This window comes from Malus domestica, chromosome 13, assembly GCF_042453785.1.
Source record: "Malus domestica chromosome 13, GDT2T_hap1".
Classification (NCBI taxonomy): domain Eukaryota; kingdom Viridiplantae; phylum Streptophyta; class Magnoliopsida; order Rosales; family Rosaceae; genus Malus; species Malus domestica.
Window position 1 is genome coordinate 24,778,604 of NC_091673.1, and position 13,009 is coordinate 24,791,612.

Genomic DNA, 13,009 nt, shown 5'->3' on the forward strand with positions numbered 1-13,009 from the left:
TAATGTCTATGTAATTCATCAAAGGTAAAGGATGGGCATGAGCTTTAAATTGGAAAGCTTCCTAATATTTTCACTGATGGGACCGAAAATTTTATTCGAAGGTAATGAAATTTCTTGAAGTGCTTGAGCATTGTAGATATCATTAGGAAGGGACCTTGACACGAAATGATCACCAATTTGGAACAGTTTCTTAGTCCCTATGAAAGGATTGTTGCAATATTTCTAAGGCTCTATTATGAAAATATAAAGTGGAAGCAACGGAAAGTAAATTATTTCTTCATAGTGTTAGCGTTCAAAGCAAGATATGGTTGGACGCGTATCCCCAAATGCAAATAGACAAAAAAATTGATAAATATTTTCAAAAAGAAAAAAAGAAAAAAAAGAAAAAGAAAATCTCAACGTATCTATCAAAGCATTTTCAATCACCTTCAAGAGGCTACAGTATCATTAGTGGCTACATTCTTTGGCCCTCAACGTTGCTTAAATTGATATACACGCTCTTAGTACTTTGAATACATGTTAGAATGAACGTATAATAAAGATTGCATGATGGTAGAGTTTGATTATTGGGTATGAGTTTACCGATAAATTTTAGTTTTATTGTTAATTTAATCTTGTAATTGATGGTAATTATGTAATAAAGGTAAAAAGGATAATTTACATTAAAAGTTTAAATTGAGTGTAGAATGAAGTCAGATGGGTTCAAAATTCCCTATTGCTTATCTCATCATTACGGGAGATATTAGCAATCTTCCCTTTAACTATTTTTTGCTATGTTTTAACATTCTTCTTTATGGGTACAATCATGTAATATTACTTGATGATATATTTAGTTTCTATGTTACCATTTTATGATCAATATATTCAGTAACGAAATTCAGCAAAATATAAAAAAATATTTAATTGTCTGGTTAATGTTGTCATGATTTTATTGTTTATCTGAATAACATGAATTCATATATTATTGAATAACAAGTTAGAGGACTAAGTGATTTTAAATTTTGCTAAATTTGTTTGTAAATATAATTTTTAAGAAGTGACCAAAAACAAACAATTTCAATGTACGTAGAAAAATTCAAAAGAGAAGATTGGTAATACTCTCTGTCCTTGAATATCCGTTTGTGTTTGGATAATGTTAGAGAGACCAAAATTTTAAATTAAATTCGCAAATTAAATAATGTATCACCCATACAAAATAAACAAAACTAATGAAAAGTCCAAAAAACTTTCATTTTTAATGAAAAGCCCTTTTTAAAGGTACAGTGAATAGTACTAGGGAAATTTATAAATATGGTTTTTCGTTAAAAGTGAATAGTACTGGGAATGTTTTGTTAAAACTCCCTACAAAATAAGCACATTAATGAACACTTAAGTAATAATCTAATCATTAACAACCACATTATTTAGTTTATAAAATTTCTTTTAAAATACTATTCTCCCTATCATTACATTTTGTTTACTCTTTCTTCTTTAATTTTAACACATTGTCTTCGTCTCATTAATTGACCTTGACTTGACCTCGAACCATGAACACTTTTAGTTTTGTTGTGTCTAAAAAGCTCCGAGTTATATGACACTTCAATGAGACCGATGATATATACAATGTACGCAATGCTAGCCGAAGCATCCATATCTATGACTTTTATAAATTAGGGTTTCACATGACGAGATGAGCCTGTTGTAAGAAAAGCCTGTTGTAAGAAAAATGGGTCCTGCCATCTACATCTTCTTCTGCTACAAACGAGGTAGGGAGAGAGGTTTGAGCACTCGAACATCAGTCTCCTTCCGTTGAGAGATCCCTCAAATAAGTTTATTTGAAGAGTTTTTATAAGCCTCACTCGATATTGTATTTTAGCGATCCAGCTATTTATCTTTTAAGTCTTTCTTTAAAAATTATCTCTAACAAAAATCACCCAAATCCAAAATCATTTGTCAGTTGGATTAAATAGTAGTCATAACAGTTTTTCTTTGAAAAATTGTATTCGTTCATTTTCATGCCTACAAGTGGATGTCTCAATAGTTTTGAAAAAAGTTATAAAATGAGTAAGTGTTTGTCAAATAAAATTAATTGAGGGATCCTTTGTCACAGCCCGTCCCGAGATTCTATATATCGAGGTTGTGAAATGACAAAATTACCCTTGACGGTTACTAAGGTATGTATGTGGCATGTTATTGAATATGCATATTTCTTAAGTTTTGGAAAATATAATTGGATTAAAGGTTATATGTATTTTTGTGGTTAGGGAGTTAAGAAAAATGGATGGTGATGGTTTTGGGATGGACCACACACACATACACACGGATCAAACCTCTCTCTCTCTCTCCCCCGTGCTCTCTCTCTCCCCCGTGCTCTCTCTCTCCTCTCCATCTCAGTCTCACTCTCTCCCTCTCAAAAACGTACGGACGAGACCAAATTCCCTCTAAACATCGTGGATCGACGCCAAAAAGGTAAGGTTCTTCATCCTTTCGACCTCCTGAGTCGTTTGGTACTAGTTTTAGAACAAGAAACCTTAGAAATCACGTTGAAAACGCAAGGTCCGATTTGAGTATTGTTCATGCATTCGTGATGTGTTGATTTTTAGGGAATTCTAAGCTTATAGTGAGCTTAGTGAGGTCCTAAGGAAGCTCGGAGTGCTTAGTTTGAAGGTTTTGGACGTCGAGATCGTTAAGTTCGAAGTTGGCCGGTTTTCTTGGAATTTCTCCGGTGAAATTTCGTAGTTTTTAGAACCTTAAAGTAGTGTAACGTGAATCTACATGCTTAGGGCTTCATTTTGACATAAAATGCGTGAAAAATGATTGAGAAATGACGGAGAACAAGGAGATTGAAAAATCTCCAGTTTTCCGGCGATTGGAGGTTAGGGGTGATGCGCGTGGGGGCACGTGGACCCGTGCCCATCCCAGCGCGTGGGGGCGCGTGCAGCCTTGGAATTTTTTTCTGAAAATATGTCGACATCCGTGACGTCGAGTAGGTCATTGTGGTATATTCATATACCCAAATTGAGCACCGTATGAGAAGTTATTACAAATTGTCGGTTATGTGCTTTAAATAACGTTATTTTAGTTGTTTCGCATATAGGTGATACCTATCCCGAGGACGAGCGCATCCAGGGATGTCACGGGGGTTACGACCCTTCGACTTATCAGTGAGTGGGCAGTTATTTTCTGTTATTACCTATATACTATTGATTTTCCCAGAAATTGAATTTAAATGAAAGTATGTTTTCAAATGCCATGCATGCATTTTATGAATTATATGAATTAGTAATTGATGCATATGTATATGAATTGGTGCTGTGGACGCACATGTGAGTATCAGGTGAGTTTTATGTTAATTATGTGAATCATTGATGATGTGAATTATGTTGAGAGCTCATAACCTGCACCCCTGGTGTTAGTGCTTATAGTATTCACCGCACCGCACGCTCATCTTGGATCCAAGTAGGTGCATGTCGTACAGACCATGAGAGGGTTCTGACATGCTAGTCATACAGATCACTAGAGGTGGTTCCGACTGGTAGGTGACCTTAGATTATGTGCACAGATGATTGATGAGAGAAGCACTAGAGCGTATTATTACACCATTCTTGTTGTACAGACTACTTCAGGTAGTTCCGACTTATGTGCAGAGTAGTGCCGTATAGGTCACCGTGATGACTCCGGTTGGTTTGGATATTGAGCTATGGAATTAACCGTACAGGACCAACTGCAGGGTCTTCGGTTGATTCATTATGTCACCTGTTATATTGATGCATTCATAATCTGTTATTGACATTTATGGCATGGCATATTTTTTGGATTTGATGAAAAATTGATGATTTGAGATATATGAGGAATTATTTACTATTATGTTATTTTCTGGGAAAGTATACAGGTTTTACAGTGAGAGGTTAAAATTATTTTTGATGAAATATTTTTTAAAAGCTTTGGTTTTACTGACCCACTCAATTTTGTTTTGCGCCCCTCCATGTTCTAGTTAGCAGCGTTGGTGGCCCACGAGGATCCCCACGGCGTACTGACAGACTACATAAATGTAGGACCCACCTGCAGGTGTTGTAATTTAGTTATAGTCCTACTTGACTGCACCTAATTATTATGCTCTGAAATTGTGTGTTTCGCACTTAAACTTACTCTAGCAGGATACTTGGTTATTATTACTAGTATTTGGTTTTTGTTTATTCGTATTTCTCTTATCTTTGACTTCCGCGTCGCACTTTTGGTTACGTCACACTCACGTGACGGCCAGCACGCCTTGATTCTAGGATCGGGGTGTGTCAGTTTGGTATCAGAGCCTAGGTTGCAGTCTTGTATAAATTGTTAATACTCTAATGATCTTTTGGTGTCTTTTGTCAGAATTATGCCGCCTTGTAGGGAATCCCGCCTTGCTTCTGAGTCTAATTTCCCTGATATAACTCAATTAGAGGAAGCGATGGCCCATGCCTTTCAAAATGCAATCCATCCTCCTCATCATCCTTCTCAGAGAACACCCTGGAGACTATGTATAATATGAAATTGGACCGTTTCATGGGTAATGAGGGTCATGAAGGGGCAGAAAAGTGGTTAGACCATATTGAGAAAACCTTTCAGGTGATGCAGAGTCAAGGGTATCTTCCTGCTAATAGATGGGTTGAGACCACTACTTGGTTTTTAGGACGAGAGCCAGCAGCTTGGTGGGTAAATTAGACTAAGTTTATGTCACCTGAGATGGCAGCTGACTGGGAAGTATTCAAAGAGAATTTTATGAAAAGATTTGTTCCTCCGGAGTACATTGATCGTAAAAAGCAGGAGTTCACTCAATTGAAGCAAAAGAATATGTCGGCGCATGAGTATTACAGGAAATTTACAGACTTATCTCGTTATGATCCTGAAACAGCTGGTAATCAGGCAGAGATGCTTCACCGTTTTAAGCTGGGAACTAAGAGGAAATGGCAGACTTTTGCTAGTGCGCTTCCTTGCACCGATTATCATGAGTTTTCTGAGATTTTGGTTCAGATGGAGGATTCCAACAACCTTCCTAGTAACAGTGAGGATGATGAAGATAAGAATGATAATCAGAAGAAAGATGATAGGGGTAAAGGTATCTCCACTCAGGGACCCCATAAGACACAAAATTTCAAGAAAAGTGGAGCGAGTTTGAGTTCTTCCAGTGGAGGATTTAGTGTCACAGGCCCGAGGAAATGTGGAAGATTTGCTAGTGGACCCAGGTTTCAGAGACAGAGAGATTTTTGTGGTGCTGGTGGTTCTGGTGCTCCGTTATGCCGTCGTTGTAACTTCAGACATCATGGAGAGTGTAGGAGAAGTGGTAGTGGTGGTGCTTGCTACACTTGTGGACAGATGGGACATAGGGCTGCTCAGTGTTCCCAGAGTCAGCAGAGATCTCAGCAGTCTGTTATGCCACCTCCAGCATCGATTCAGCAGAATTTTGGATCAGGCATTTATGGTCAGACGAGTCGTGGTGGTGCTTATCACTACCAGGGTGATACTGCTCCCTATGTTTCCAGACAGTATCAGTACCCCCAGGATCCTTATTCTCAGACTGGGTATTCCCAAGACCTTGGAGGTTATACTTCTTATTCTTCCATGCCAGTTAGTGGATCTCAGTGGCATTAGGGAGGTCAGCCCCGATAGGGAAAGGTTGCTGCTAGCAGTGCAGGACCACCTAGGCAGTCTAGCCAGCCAAGACAGGGACGTACTTCTCAGGGGCGAGGTAACCAAGGCAACAGAGGTCGTGGTGGACGACAACAAGCTTAGGGACGTGTTAATCACATCTCACTGCAAGTTGCTCAGAATCATCCGGACTTGATTATGGGTACGTTAAATATCCTTAGTCACTTTGCTAGAGTTTTGATTGATTGTGGTGCTATACATTCTGTGATTTCTCATACGTTTGCTCAAGTGACTCAACCTCACCCTACACCTCTAGGATTTGATTTAGAGTTTGCTATGCCTAGAGGGGACAAATGTTATGTTGATAGTGTTTACCCAGGGTGTCCAGTGATGGTAGATGGTGTGGTTATGCCAGCTAATCTTATCCCGTTAGATATTGTGGATTTTGATGTGATTTTAGGGGCAGATTGGTTGCATTATAATCGTGCCCATATAGATTGTTACGAGAAGTCAGTTACTTTTCATCGTCCTGGACTTCCAGAGGTTACTTTCGTGGGTGAAAGCAGTGGGGTGAGACATGGTGTTATTTCTGCCATGAGAGCAAAGAAATTGTTATCGAAAGGTTGTCAAGGATACTTAGCACATGTGGTGTTAAATGATGTTGTTCCTAGCAGTGTGGAAGAAGTTGGAGTAGTCAGGCACTATCTTGATGTATTTCCAGACGATTTGCCTGGATTGCCGCCAGACAGAGATGTGGAGTTTTCGATTGATTTGCTTCCAGGTACGGATCCTATATCTTTAACTCCATATAGAATGGCTCCAGCTGAATTGAGAGAGTTAAAAATTCAGTTACAAGAATTAACTGATAAAGGTTTCATTCAACCTAGTACTTCTCCATGGGGAGCTCCGGTGTTGTTTGTAAGAAAGAAAGATGGAACTTTGAGATTATGTATTGATTACAGGCAATTGAATCGGGTAACGATTAAAAACCGTTATCCCTTACCTCATATCGATGATTTGTTTGATCAGCTTAAAGGTGCGTGTGTGTTCTCTAAGATTGATTTGAGATCTGGCTATTATCAGTTGAAGATTAAAGATGATTATGTACCTAAGACAGCTTTCAGGACCCGTTATGGGCATTATGAGTTTTTGGTGATGCCATTTGGATTGACTAATGCACCTGCAGCTTTCATGAGGCTAATGAATGAGGTATTCCAGCAATATCTTGACAGGTTTGTCATTGTCTTTATCGATGATCTTCTGGTATACTCTAAGTCTAAAGCAGATCATATTCGACATCGTAACTTGGTATTAAAGAAATTGAGGGAGCATCAGTTGTATGCCAAGTTCAGTAAATGTCAGTTTTGGTTGAATGAAGTGGCATTTTTGGGGCATGTAGTATCGGCACAAGGAATTCAAGTAGATACTTAAAAGATAGCAGCAGCAGAGAATTGGGAACAACCACGAACCGTCACTGAGGTACGGAGTTTTCTGGGTCTAGCAAGTTATTATCGACGGTTTGTTCAAGATTTTTCTATGATTGCCTTGCCACTAACGAAGTTAACCAGGAAGGATGTTAAGTTTGAGTGGGACGAGAATTGTGAGTAAAGTTTCCAGCAGTTGAAATATTGCCTCACTCATGCTCCGGTATTGGTACTTCCTGATGATAGCGGTAACTTTGAGATTTACAGTGATGCTTCTTTGAATGGTTTGGGATGTGTTTTGATGCAGCATAATAGAGTGATTGCCTATGTTTCTCGACAGTTGAAGATTCATGAAAGGAATTATCCTACTCACGATCTTGAGTTGGCAGCCATTGTCTTTGCTTTGAAAATTTAGAGGCATTATCTCTATGGTGAGAAGTGTAAGATCTTCACAGATCATAAGAGTCTTCAATATCTTTTCACTCAGCATGATCTTAATCTTCGTCAACGAAGGTGGATGGAGTTACTAAGTGATTATGACTGCACTATTGAGTATCATCCGGGTCGTGCAAATGTGGTAGCTGATGCACTGAGTAGGAAACCTCAAGGTCGACTCAATGCTTTGTATGCTTGTCGTGTTCCTCTTCTTGCAGATTTGAGAGCTACTGGAGTGAAGTTGGAGTTAGAAGAACGAAGAGAAGCTTTTCTTGCTAGTTTCCAAGTCAGGCCAGTTTTGGTCGATCGTATACTTGAAGCTCAGATGGTTGATGAAGAAATCCAAGAAATGATTCAATTGAGAAGTGAAGGGAAAAAGAAAGACCTCAGGATTTGAGAATCAGATGGCATGCTTATGCAGGAGAACAGAATGTATATGCCGAATAATGAGGAATTAAAGAAGGAAATTTTGGATGAAGCACATTGTTCAGCTTATGCGATGCATCCAGGAGGGACTAAGATGTACCATACCATTCGACCATTTTATTATTGGCCGGGTATGAAGAGGGAGATTGCAGAATATGTAAGTAGGTGTATTGTTTGTCAGCAAGTTAAAGCTGAAAGAAAAAAGCCTTTTGGTCGGATGCAACCATTTCCTGTTCCTCAGTGGAAATGGGAAAATATAACTATGGATTTCGTGTATAAGCTTCCTCGTACACGAAATGGATTTGATGGTGTTTGGGTGATTGTAGATTGGCTTACTAAATCAGCACACTTCATTCCAGTAAGGGAAAAGTATCTTCTGGATAAATTGGCTAAGTTGTTCATCACGAAGATTGTGAAGTATCATGGAGTTCCAGTGAATATTATTTTTGATCGAGATCCAAGATTTACTTCGAAGTTTTGGGTAGCTTTTCAGGAAGCTCTTGGTACGAAATTGCTTTACAGCACTGCTTATCATCCTCAAACCGATGGGCAATCAGAGAGGACTATTCAGACGTTAGAGGATATGCTGAGATCTTCAGTGTTACAGTTTGGTGATTCTTGGCATGATCGCCTAGACTTGATGGAATTTGCCTACAATAATAGTTTTCATTCGAGCATTGGTATGTCACCATTTGAGGCACTTTATGGTAGAGCTTGTCGTACGCCATTGTGTTGGTCAGAGGTTGGCGAAAGAGTGCTTGAGGGCCCAGAGATTGTCGATGAGACTACTCAAAATGTTCAGGTGATTAAGTCTAACCTGAAAGCGGCCTAGGATCGACAAAAGAGTTTAGCAGATAGACATGTTACTGATCGAGTTTATGATGTGGGTAATTTGGTATTCTTGAAATTGTCACCTTGGAGAGGTGTAGTGCGGTTTGGAAAGAAGGGCAAGCTAAGTCCTAGGTACATAGGACCTTATGAGATCATTGAGAGGATTGGTGAAGTTGCTTACAGGTTGGAGTTGCATCCGGAGTTATCTAAGGTACATAATGTGTTTCATGTCTCGATGCTTCGACATTATGTTTCAGATCCTTCACATGTGATTCTTCCTCAACCTTGGGAGATTAATCTGGATTTGACGTATGATGAGGAACCAGTGACTATCTTGGATTGGAAAGACAAGGTTCTAAGGAATAAGACAGTGAGCTTGGTAAAAGTATTGTGGAGGAACCACTCAGTAGAAGAAGCTACTTGGGAGACAGAAGATCGAATGAGAAAGATGTATTCGAGGTTGTTTTATGAGTATTAAGTGGATGGTTTAGTTGTATGAATTTCGAGGATGAAATTCTATAAGGAGGGTAGATTGTCACAGCCCGTCCCGAGATTCTATATATTGAGGTTGTGAAATGACAAAATTACCCTTGACGGTTACTAAGGTATGTATGTGGCATGTTATTGAATATGCATATTTCTTAAGTTTTGGAAAATATAATTGGATTAAAGGTTATATGTATTTTTGTGGTTAGGGAGTTAAGAAAAATGGATGGTGATGGTTTTGGGATGGACCACACACACATACATACGAATCAAACCTCTCTCTCTCTCCCCCGTGCTCTCTCTCTCCTTTTCGTCTCAGTCTCACTCTCTCCCTCTCGAAAACGTACGGACGAGACCAAATTCCCTCTAAACATCGCGGATCAACGCTAAAAAGGTAAGGTTCTTCATCCTTTCGACCTCCTGAGTCGTTTGGTACTAGTTTTAGAACAAGAAACCTTAGAAATCACGTTGAAAACCCGAGGTCTGATTTGAGTACTGTTCATGCATTCGTGATGTGTTGATTTTCAGGGAATTCTAAGCTTATAGTGAGCTTAGTGAGGTCCTAAGGAAGCTCGGAGTGCTTAGTTTGAAGGTTTTGGACGTTGAGATCGTTGAGTTCGAAGTTGGCCGGTTTTCTTGGAATTTCTCCGGTGAGATTTCGTAGTTTTTAAAGCCTTAAAGTAGTGTAACGTGAATCTACATGCTTAGGACTTCATTTTGACATAAAATGCGTGAAAAATGGTGGAGAAATGACGGAGAACAAGGAGATTGAAAAATCTCCAGTTTTCCGACGACTGGCGAACCAGTCCGGCGACTGGAGGTTAAGGGTGATGCTTGTGGGGGCGCGTGGACCCATGCCCATCCTGGCGCATGGGGACGCGTGCGGCCTCGAAAAAAATTTCTGAAAATATGTCGACATCCGTGACGTTGAGTAGGTCACTGTGGTATATTCATATACCCAAATTGAGCACCGTATGAGAAGTTATTACGAATTGTCGATTATGTGCTTTAAATAACGTTATTTTAGTTGTTTCGCATATAGGTGATACCTATCCCGAGGACGAGCGCATCCAGGGACGTCATGAGGGTTACGACCCTTCGACTTATCAGTGAGTGGGTAGTTATTTTCTGTTATTACCTATATACTATTGATTTTCCCAGAAATTGAATTTAAATGAAAGTATGTTTTCAAATGCCATGCATGCATTTTATGAATTATATGAATTAGTAATTGATGCATATGTATATGAATTGTTGTTGTGGAGGCACAAGTGAGTATCAGGTGAGTTTTATGTTAATTATGTGAATCATTGATGATGTGAATTAAGTTGAGAGCTCATAACTTGCACCCCTGGTGTTAATGATTATAGTATTCACCGCACCGCACGCTCACTTTGGATCCAAGTAGGTGCATGTCGTACAGACCATGAGAGGGTTCCGCTATGCTAGTCGTACAGATCACTAGAGGTGGTTCCGACTGGTAGGTGACCTTAAATTATGTGCACAGATGATTGATGAGAGAAGCACTAGAGCATATTATTACACCATTCTTGTTGTACAGACTACTTCAGGTAGTTCCGACTTATATGCAGAGTAGTGCCGTACAGGTCACCGTGATGACTCCGGTTGGTTTGGATATCGAGCTATGGAATTAACCGTACAGGATCAACTGCAGGGTCTCCGGTTGATTAATTATGTCACATGTTATATTGATGCATTCATAATCTCTTATTGACATTTATGGCATGGCATATTTTTTGGATTTGATGAAAAATTGATGATTTGAGATATATGAGGAATTATACACTATTATGTTATTTTCTGGGAAAGTATATAGGTTTTACAGTGAGGGGTTAGAATTGTTTTTGATGAAATGTTTTTTAAAAGCTTTGGTTTTACTGACCCACTCAATTTTGTTTTGCGCCCCTCCAGGTTCTAGTTAGCAGCGTTGGTGGCCCACGAGGATCCCCACGGCGTACTGACAGACTACATAAATGTAGGACCCACCTGTGGGTGTTGTAATTTAGTTATAGTCCTACTTGACTGCACCTTGTTATTATGCTCTGAAATTGTGTGTTTCGCACTTAAACTTACTCTAGCACGTTACTTGGTTATTATTGCTAGTATTTGGTTTTTGTTTATTCGTATTTCTCTTATCTTTTACTTCCACGTCGCACTTTTGGTTACGTCACACTCACGTGACGGCCAGCACGCCTTGATTCTAGGATCGGGGTGTGTCATCCTTCAACAAAAAAGAACTATATATATATATACACACACACACAGACACCAAATGGGGGTGGAAGCTATCTAATGACGATGATAGGATTATGAGCACAACAATTAAGACTAGAGTCATTATAATGTTATAAGTAGATAGAAAGAATTGAACAAAGAATTGATTGGTATTTACCTTGGATTTGAGATAATTAATGAATTGACTGGCATGCAATTCAAAATCAATTGTGATAAAAATATTCTTCATAATGAAAATAATGAATTAAAATTAATGATGCAGATAGGGATTGAAAATAATTTTATTAAAATTGGATTGTTGACTTACAATTTTGTCTACTGACAATTGATGGAAAACACAATGGAGCTCGCAGGCATCCTTGATGATAGAAATAAAATACAAGTGTTTATAATTTGATATGGGATGGTGCTGAATATTAACTCTGTTCTTGTTCTAGAGAATACACAGAGTTTTCAGCTTATGGCTAGAGCCCCCTTCTTCTGAGAATGAATTTTGTTTTTGTAGGCATGTGATGTGAACTGTAAAGGCTGGTGGATGATGATGTTTTTCATTGTGGAGTCACGTTGTTGTCTTCTGAAATGATGGATGAATCGTAAAAGTGATTTTACTATTCATGAATAGTGTCTTGTTGGAATGATTGATGATGCTGCTTTCGGTGATAGAATCACATGGCTTCTACTGTAGGTTTTACATACGTAAAAATTTGAAATGATTACAAATGATTACATTTTGAATTCAAATTTCAAATGGGTATTGAGAATCCTGATAATCAGCCCATTTGGCGATTTGACTTGCCATGTTGACTGGTGGTTGAGACGAAGCGTCTGATGAGTCGGAGTTTGTTTCTTCTTCTTCTTCGTGCAGTAAAGCTGCTTCGGCCATGAGCTTCTGGGCTAAATCTTTGAGTTGCGAGGATTTTTCTTTTTTCTTTGAACCGGAAGACTTGGATGATTTGGACTTTCCTTTGAGAGAGGATGAAGGACTAATGTCTGATAAGGATTGTGTCTGCCCGGGAAAGTCTGGCAATGCCTTTGTTGTTGGTGAAGAAACCACTGGGACAGGAACAATGGGAAATTCTGATAAGACCAAGTTGATGATCTTCTGATGGTCGAATTTATCCCACCATTTAACCTATCCGGAACGATAAATTTCACCTTTTTCAATTTCATAATGCCATTTCATAATCCAAGAGACTTTGTATTTTGCCATAAATAACGGCAGAAGTGAAATTCTGTTGTCGAAACAGTTGCGATCAAATTTTTTCTGGAAACCATTTAAGAGAATGTGCATGAGATCTTCTGGCAGTAAACTGGCTGTTGAGCCGTGAGTAAACCACCATTTGGGAAACCATGATGGAAAATTTAATCTGAAATTTCTATTAAAAGTAATAAACCATGAGTGACTAAAGTTTGTTGTTTGATGAAGAAAAATGTTGGTTCAGGCTTGGATGTAATCATAATAGTTGTAATGATTGTTAGGGATGAGAATGCGTTAAGTGTGAAGAGGTTTGGTTTGATAGAGAGGGATTCCCCATTCTGGTTCGGTA

General features: G+C 38.8%; 1 protein-coding gene across 1 annotated transcript; it reads left to right on the forward strand.

Moving 5' to 3' along the window:
* The first annotated feature begins 4,701 nt into the window (after nt 1–4,701).
* On the forward strand, nt 4,702–12,568 carry LOC139190893 (uncharacterized). Its single transcript, XM_070811383.1, has 4 exons — nt 4,702–5,557; nt 6,065–6,867; nt 12,085–12,143; nt 12,328–12,568. The coding sequence occupies exons 1-4, from the start codon at nt 4,702–4,704 to the stop codon at nt 12,566–12,568; spliced, it is 1,959 nt and encodes a 652-aa protein (XP_070667484.1).
* The last annotated feature ends 441 nt before the right edge of the window (nt 12,569–13,009 follow it).

Excerpts from the sequence above, each read along its gene's own strand:
- LOC139190893 (XM_070811383.1), top strand. The coding sequence starts at position 4,702 with ATGGCAGCTGACTGGGAAGTATTCAAAGAGAATTTTATGAAAAGATTT. Across the intron at positions 5,558-6,064 it reads GTATTCCCAAGACCTTGGAG|GGGCAGATTGGTTGCATTAT; the intron begins GTTATACTTCTT and ends ATGTGATTTTAG. Across the intron at positions 6,868-12,084 it reads TCTTTATCGATGATCTTCTG|TGTCTTGTTGGAATGATTGA; the intron begins GTATACTCTAAG and ends ATTCATGAATAG.